Raw genomic sequence first — 8,788 nt, 5'->3', positions numbered from 1 at the left:
CCTAGGGGCAAGTATAGCCGGCTTACCAAATACCACATGCTCTCAAAGAGTTAGGCAAAAATTCAAGTATATATATGCTAAATTCAAATGCAAAATCAAACACAAAAGATAAGCAAAATCAACTCAGTCGGTACTGTCATAAATTAAAATCCCAACCAAAACGGCTGGGTGGAGTAATGTTGACCGGATAATCATCCGGGAATAAAGAAAAGTGTTGGATTACCCGACTCCTCAGTCGGTAAAATTACAGAAATTCACGACACACAAGCTAGAGAAAACATAAATGGCATATAGCTGCTCAAAACTTATAGCGGCTGGGGAGGAGGCACCTGCTCAGATTGGTGAGGCGGGAGATTAGCCTCAGTTGGGTCAACCGGGGCTTGCTCCTTTGGCCCTTCTTCATCCTCCTCATCAGAGTGAATCCCAAACGCTTGACCGAGTGCAGGCCGAGCAGGCTCCTCAATCTTAGTGTTTGCCCAGGCGGCGAACAATTCAGGCTCTGGCATGCCTCTCTCTCTCGGGTACACGACGTCCTCAACATATTGGAAAGCCAGCCCCCAAATACCGTACTCCCTCTCCGGATATAGCACATCCCATGCAATCTTCATCTGGGTGTTAGAGTCAGTCTCGTTCTCAGCAATAAGGCGGTCTTGCTCCGCCTCCAAGGTGTCCTTGAAATTGTCCCGGGCTTGGGCTGCCTCTTTCTTCAGACGTTCGACGTCTGCCTTAAGATCAGTGTTTTCCTTGGCAACACCCTTCAGGGTCTTGAGGTCTGCCTGCGCCTCTTTTAGGGAGGTTTCAGCATCGCTGGCCCTCTTCTTGGTAGTCTCCAGAGCAGCATTCAAGTTCTTGATGGTCTCCGCCTATTTAAGTTCCACGACTTTAGATTCAAGTTCATTTATTGTACATTGATATTGGGCAATGTCGTGAGAATCTCTAGCCAATTTATTGGCTCTTTTTACCTCCTCTCTCTTCCGAGTGTATGGCCGCTTGAGTCCATCAACCCTCAACATAGCTTGCAAACACAAACGGTGTGAAAAATACAGCTGAAAAGTGTACTTGCTACTTTACAAAAAGAAATTACACCTCAGACAGGAGGGCCAAGATGTGTTCCATGTTGAACGTCTCTATGCTTGGAATGACTTCCTTCTCCCTTTTGGGGATGGCCCCAAGCATAGCCTTGGCATGCGCCTGCACATCCAGCCATCGGGGGGATTGATCTGTACCATATGTAATAGTGAGTGAGTGAGATATATAGGCGGCACCAACTTGTTGCCGGCTGTCCGACAAAGAGGTCTGTTGAGAGTGTGATTTCACTCGCAAAGGCCAGCCAAGCTTAGGTGGGGTTTCGAAAGGATTAGTCATACCATCGGTAACCTGTAGGTTAGCATCACCTACAGGCGCACTAAGGCCGGCTGAGGTCAGAGCACCTTTGGCCAAGTCCAAGCCAAGGCCGAAGCCTCCTAGTGTGATGCTCTTCCCCCCGATGCGCATGCGGCCTTTCCCAGACAAAGCATCTGGAGCCGTCTAGGTGGACGAAGCTTTCTGAGACTTAGCAGGGGTGGAGGCGCTGTCGTCTCGTCCCTGTTTGAGCAGCTTGTTAAGGGATCTAGAAACCTCCCCACCCTAAAAATGAAGTTGCTTATCAATTATATAACCGGCAAATCATCTTTTCAGAGTGAATTTAACGGAGCAGAGGGTCAGATGGGTTTTTACCTTGGCCCTTATTTGGCTGCTTTAGGCTCCGCAAGATTCTTGCGGATTTCAGTGGAGGACCGTCTGGGGGTCTTGTCTTCTGGGAGCATTTCCAAAGCGTCTTCTGTAAAAGACAAAGAAACAATCAGTTCAATAGAATAATATAGACAATGCAATAATACAGATGACAAAATAGTCGGATGTGCAATAAACTTACGCTTTGAAAACATTTTGCTCAACCCGCAGGCGGACAAGAACGCCTCGTCTCTCAACCATGCACTCAGGGGTATCCAATTTATTGGAACCTTTATTACTTCCCTGGTTGAGAGAGTGTCTGTTGTGAGTTCAAAAAATTTCGATTCTATGATCTTCTCAAAATCCTCCTCCGGAATCCGGAGGTGGGCACACTTCTAACCCAAAAGGTCAGGTTTCTTATTATATCGATGAAACTCCCAATTTTCACGCCGAGTGGGGGCAAACAGAAGATAGAACCGGTTTTTACAGTTATCATATTTGGACACTTTGTCCAAAGTCATCTGATACTTGGGGTAAATGGTCAAAATGTACCATGCCCTCCAGCCGCCTGGGCTGCGGCTAAGACGATTCATGTAGGCGAACGCCTCCTAGCCGAGATGTAGACTCTGCGGCAACGTACCCCAGAATATTAACCCAAGATTTTGGGGTCAATTTCCAGACGCCTAGGTCATAACCCCACAAGATGGCTTTCACAGCATCGCGGAGGGGGAATCGGAGGCCAGCCAGAAATGCCACCTCATAGCAGCCGAAATAGGCGTTGGCGTTCTCTTGGACGTCCTTCCAAGAAATGGTGCCTAACTCAGGTGGCACCCGGATCTTGTATCCCTCCCCAAGAGGTCATTTGAGTTTCAAATCTTCAAGCCCCTTCTCCATACTTTTTCTCTCTTTAGCAGAGACGTGGATTTTGAAGGGATCTGCCTTCTCGCTCCATTTTTTTCTCTCCTCAACCTCGCTATCCTTAAACGGGGATAAGGGCTCATCACTACTTTCCGAGCTAGAGGCGGTGTCACCCCCGTCTCTGTCAGAGGGAGCCTCATCATCTTGAGAGCCAGACATAGAGGCGGCTACTTCACCGTCTCCTTGTTCTGATTCCTCCAAGATAGAATCACCTGGAGTTGGGGGAGCACCCGCAGGAGATCTGCTCTCCTCTGTAGCCGGGTTCATCCCCTCAGCAGACTCCTCCCCAATCCTTGCTTGACACGTGGCGCTCCAAAAAAGTGGGAGAAAATGAGGCCTTTAGGGCCTAAATCCCGAGAAAGCCGTAATTCGGCGCAGCCCATCAGAATTAGGTCAGAATAACCTAATTAGGGCACATTTACCTAGGACCCTATAAATAGGGAGATTCCCCCCATTTTGGGGACATCTACAATTCATTTATTACAGCCTCCCCTACATTCTCTCACATTAGAAAAAACACCTAATCTCGGAATCCGAGAAGATCTTACTTTTACCTTTCCGCACTTTACTTGATCGTCGGAGGCAGAGCTCCAACCAACAGGAGTCTCCGTGTTTTGCAGGTACAGACTGCGCCGGACCAGTCTTGGTGACGTAACTCTCCCGAGGGACAAAAACACCCAAAACACAAGCATTTAATGCAAAGGTAGAAATCCTATTTTTCACAAAGTTGTAAGAAAGCACAATTCTTATTGTGCAATGTACTTTCTTTAAATCTCCTATTTATGAAGATTCTTGTTTGTTGTCTATTTATATAAAATAAATCAATTTTAGTAAATTAAATTTTTGTTGGTTTTATAGAACGATAACACAAGATACCAACTCAATCAATTTGCAAAATCAAAAATGGTACAGCTAACCATAACGAAATCATAATTATGAGAATGATAATTATGAATAATGTAAATGTACATCTAAACTCATCAATTTTAATGCATGCTTTATGGTATTTGATGAATTTGGTTGTGTAAAATTGTATAACTAAACACACCAATTGGTTATGCATGTTAAAATATACGAAGTAAAATTGTATAAGTAATGAGATTGTACAATTGTTATGATATTATTTTTTTTTTTTGACAAGAGCAAAGGCAAAACAAACTAAAACAAATTAATAGTAGTCGCCCGGTATTCCTTAGCAATGTCGTGTGCCCCTTGTACTTGGTCTCTTGAGACCTTCATGATGGTGCATTTTGTGAATGAGGCGCCTACCTTCCTTATCTCATTTACCGTCCACGAAATCTCAATATCCTTACATGTGCTACCCCGGAGATTGGGGAGAAGGTTAGAAGAGTCTGATAAGATTAGGAGATCATGTCTATCCTCTGAGTGGGCCCATTTCATAGCTTCCAAACATGCCCAAGCCTCGCATTGTAGAGCTGAGTTTGATGTTCCATGCTTTCCTCCTTTGCCTATGTTGATCCCCTCTTCCCTTACCGACCATCCAATTCCTGCCCTCTTAGTCCTTTTGTCCCATGACCCATCAACCTCAATTAGGAAGTTTCCAAAGCCTTCCCTTTCTTGCCCCAAATGGACATAATTAAATCCCGGTGGATGGGTAAGGCACCCTCTTTCATTGCCGTCAATACAATTGTGTCTCTCTTCATTAAGCTTGAAGGTCTCATGATCCTTCATTTCTTGGCTGGTGAATTCGGTTACCAAGCTTGCTCCTCCTCCACTACCATTGAAACACCTTGCATTCCTCGTTCTCCATAGCCCTCATAACGTTGCAATAAATAGGGCTATACGGTTACTATGTTTTCCATCCTCGCTATTGAACAGCAGGATATATGATTGGATCCAATCCCTTAAAGAATTGTATCCCACAGAGTCAGAGCGAATTGTCAGGCCACTGTTTTCCCAGGCCTCTTTCGCTAGAGTACAGAATCTGAAAAGATGTTGACTATCCTCCGAGCCTAACCCACATTTGCCACAGGTTTCATCTATCTATATGCCCCTTTTGGCTAGGTTTTCCTTGACTGCAATCCCATCGTGGTAAAGCTTCCACAAAAAAAACTTCCATTTAGGCTGAATATCCATTCTCCAAATGAGTTTCACGAACTCTTGATCCTTATCATTAAAGATGACCTTATTCCCCGGATCCTCATCTTTCATGAGAAAGTAGTATCCTGTTTTGACTGTATATCTCCCGGATGGATGGAATTTCCAGTATATAAAATCATCCTTATTTGTGGATGGCAGCTCCATAGAAAGAATATCCCTCGCACTTCCCCATTCAAAGCATTCTCTTACCTTTCTCACTTTCCAAGTGCAAGTTTCCTTATCTATAAAATCATCAACCTTCCAATTTAAAGCTGCCCTTAGAGTTTGGTTTGAGTTAACAGCTGGAACCTCTCCATTGACCCACGGCATACTGATTGCTTTAACACTACTTCCATTACCAACTTTCCACGCAAAACCTTTTTTGAAAGTGTCTATGGCCTTTTGAATCCCAATCCTCCCCATTGAAGGATTTCCTCTCCTGACATAGGTGATGGCCATTGAGCAAATACCACAGGGCTTCATACCTGTAAATACCCTGGACAACAGTAGCTGCGGATTTAGGTGCATTCTTATTGCTTGTTTGAAAAGAAGGGCGTCATTTCATCTCGATACCCCCCTAATTCCGATGCCTCCCATGCTTTTTGGAAGATGAGTGACTGCTCTTCTTACCCAGTGCATGCCAGTATTCCCATTATTAGCCCACCAGAACCTTGAGATTAGAGAATCAATTTTATTGGCGATGCTCTGTGGTATTTTGAGGCATTTCATAACATGGGCTGATATACTAACCAGAACTATGTTGATTAGGATTAGTTTGGCTGCTTGTGAAAGCCTAAGGGAAGCCCACGAAACAATCCTATCGGAGACTTTATTTACCAAGAACTAGAAGGAATGACTTTTCCTTCCTCGGATATCAATCGGAGCTCCCAAATGAATCCCCATATTATCTGTTTCAGCCATTGCTAGAATCCTTCTCACATCTTGTTTTTTGCTTTCATTCACCCCCGGGGAGAATTTGATGAATGATTTTTGCAGGTTCAGTTGCTGACCCGACGCAGCACCAAACCTCTGAAGAATATCCCTAACACATATACAAGCCTCATCATTGGCTTTAAAGAAGAGCATTGCATCATCTACGAAGAAGAGGTGTGAAATGGAAGGTGATCTCCTTGAGACTTTCAATCCTTTGAACTGGTTTATATCCTCTGCCAGCTGTAACATTCTAGATAGGATGTCCATACAAAAAATGAATAGGTAAGGGGAAAGAGGGTCCCCTTGCCTTAAGCCACAGTCTGGTAAGAAATGATCTGTGACTTTCCTGTTTATGATGGCTTTGTAACTTACTGTTGAAATGCATTGCGAGATCATCTTAATCCAATGCCCTGAGAACCCATAGGCTTGAAGAACCTTGAGTAGGAAAAGCCAGTCTACCCTGTCATAAGCTTTTGACATATCAATCTTGACTTCTGTGAAGTTCGACCCCTTCTTAGAATTGATAAGATGCATTAGTTTATGGCTCAAGAGAATATTATCCTCCATGTATCTTCCTAGGATAAAAGCAGTCTGATTCTCCGTTATCAAACTTGGGAGAACAACCTTTAGCCTGTTTCCAGGCATTTTGAAATGCATTTGTAGATTGTGTTGCATAAGCTAATCAGTCTGAATTGATTAGCTAATTCTGGCGTCTTTACCTTTGGAATAAGGACCAAGAGAGATTGATTCCATTCTTTGAGCATATTCCTCGTTCTCAGAAATTGATGAACGCTATCCAACACTAGTTGTCCAACCTCCTTCCAGTAAACCTGGAAAAAATCAGCAGTGAACCCGTCTGGCCCAGGGGATTTGGAGCTGTGAATATTAAACATGGCCTTTTTTATTTCTTGGTCTGTGAAGGGTTTTTCAAGCCATTCCTTATCAGGGCCTGAAATACTAGGAATATCTAGTTCCCTAAGGAGTAAGTCGATGTTCTCCCCATGATTGCTCTAAATAACCAGCTTGTAAATCCTTTGAACTGAGGCAAGAATCACTTCCTGCACCTCCTTTTGCCCTTCTACCCATGTATCATCCTCTTTTCTTAGAGACACAATCTCATTGTGGAGTTGACGCTGTTTCACTTTCCTATACATGGTAGGAGTAGCACAATCACCATACTTGATCCAGCTTGTTTTCATCCGTTGTTTCCAGAAATCAAATGCCAGTTGATTTTCTGGGATAAGCTGATTGATTAGTTGAATGTACCCTTCTCCTTCTTGTACTGAACTGATATTCATTCCTGTGTCATGGAGATCCTTTGTGACTTTTCTCCAATTAATCCCCCAAAGCTTTTTATTCTCAATACACCAGTATTGCATCCTAGATCTTACCCTTGAAAGTTTCCTTGCCAGCTTGAACATGGAGGAGCCATTGATGTTCATCTTCCATTCCCTTTCCACAATTTCCTTTATCTTAGCGAAGCGAAGACACCAATTCTCGATTTGGTACGGTCTATTAGAAGCCTTGTTGTTTCTCTCTGAATTGTACGTGATAGCAGCATGATCGGAACAAATAATAGGTTCATGTATAACAATCCCATCCGGGGAGTGATGAAACCAATCCTCCGTGATGTAGGCTCTATCCAGCCTTTCTAAAATAAGTTCGCTCCTTTCCCTTTTGTTCCTCCAAGTGAACCTTGGTCCTGCAAAGGGCACTTCCGTGACATTACTACTGAACCTCCAATCAAGAAATGAATTAATCCCTCTAATGTTGTTCGATCCCCCCATCTTGTCACTTCCACTCTCCACTTGGTTGAAGTCCCCAATAACCAACACATTCTTGAACTCCTCCAATATCCATTGAAGTTGTTCCCAAACAAGTTTCCTATTATCTACAAGAGGTTCACCATAAAGAAACAAGACGTACTTAAAACTTCCATTAGCTTCATAGCTTTTACAAAAGATGAAGTTTGTGGTAGCATACAAGCAATCTACTGCATGACTAGACCATCCTAACACTAGAAGACCACCACTACTTCCTTCTGAGTTATGACCAAAAACAGAAGTGGGGTTTAACATACATAACTTACTAGCCGCCTTGTCAAGATCCATTTTAGGTTCCGAAATAAACATAAACATAGGTAATTTAGAACGATAGAGCCACACTAGATACGGAATTGCAAGGGAGTGTGGGTCATTTATGCCCCTACAATTCCAAGCCACCACTCTCATATTCCACTTGAAGGCTGTTTTGGGTCAGCCGCCTCACCATTTGAAGAGATCTTCACTGATTCAAAGATGGAAATATGCAAATCGATGTCCATGTCATCCATTACTACCCTTAAAGCCGATGTCACCTCTTCGCTCTTTTGCCTTTTGAAAGATTCCGATGATGAAGAAGAGAAGTCTTGTTGCCTTTTGTTCTTTGCCCTTTTTTGAATATCCTCATCTATCTCAACCCCCATTTCTCGAGCCATATCCGGTTCCGATAGAGCCATTGAAGCAAACTCCCATGCCCCTTTCCTACTCTTCCTCCAAATGTTGAATCCCCCTTTTTTTGACCACCTATGAAGCCTCTTGAGTCTCTTTCTTTCAACCCAAGTTTGATCCGACTCACTATATCGAACCGAACCATCATCACATGAGTGCGGGAGATGCCCTATTGCTTCTCTTATCCTTTCCTTGTTGTTAGCACTATCATCATAGTTAAACAAATCAGTGAAATTGAAAGAATTAAGATGAGAAACCGGAGATACCGGAGAGTTTGGTGGATCAAATTCCGTGAGAGGAAGGTTAGGCAATCCCCCTAGATCTTCCGGTGAAAGCTGTAAAAAAGGATGAGTAGTGCCCCTAGAGATGCGGTGCAACTCCCTTATTTCTTCCCTTCTTGCTCTTCGAATTCCCAAGGCAAGGACCGTGCTTGCTTCCATAATGCTTGCAAACTCCTCATTAGAGAGGTTGTCTTCATCATTTCTCCTTGTCGACACTATTGTCGAATCTGAAAATCCCCTAAGAGCACTGATGTGTGTCATAAATGGCACACATTTGACGAGCATTTAGGTCATTTCTATTGTCTTTTCATTGCTTTCTAGCTTAATAAGTGCTTAGTTTTATGCTTTGTTGCTTAG

The 8,788-nt window shown here is 43.4% G+C and overlaps 1 protein-coding gene across 1 annotated transcript; it reads right to left on the bottom strand.

Moving 5' to 3' along the window:
* Positions 1–6,671: 6,671 nt before the first annotated feature.
* Positions 6,672–7,772, bottom strand: LOC145571180 (uncharacterized). Its single transcript, XM_081630255.1, has one exon. It carries the CDS (start codon positions 7,770–7,772, stop codon positions 6,672–6,674), a length of 1,101 nt encoding a protein of 366 aa, XP_081486381.1.
* Positions 7,773–8,788: the final 1,016 nt, after the last annotated feature.

This window comes from Chenopodium album, chromosome 12 (assembly GCF_948465745.1).
Source record: "Chenopodium album chromosome 12, dcCheAlbu1.1, whole genome shotgun sequence".
Classification (NCBI taxonomy): Eukaryota; Viridiplantae; Streptophyta; class Magnoliopsida; order Caryophyllales; family Amaranthaceae; genus Chenopodium; species Chenopodium album.
This window is presented reverse-complemented; position numbering and strand designations above follow the sequence as displayed.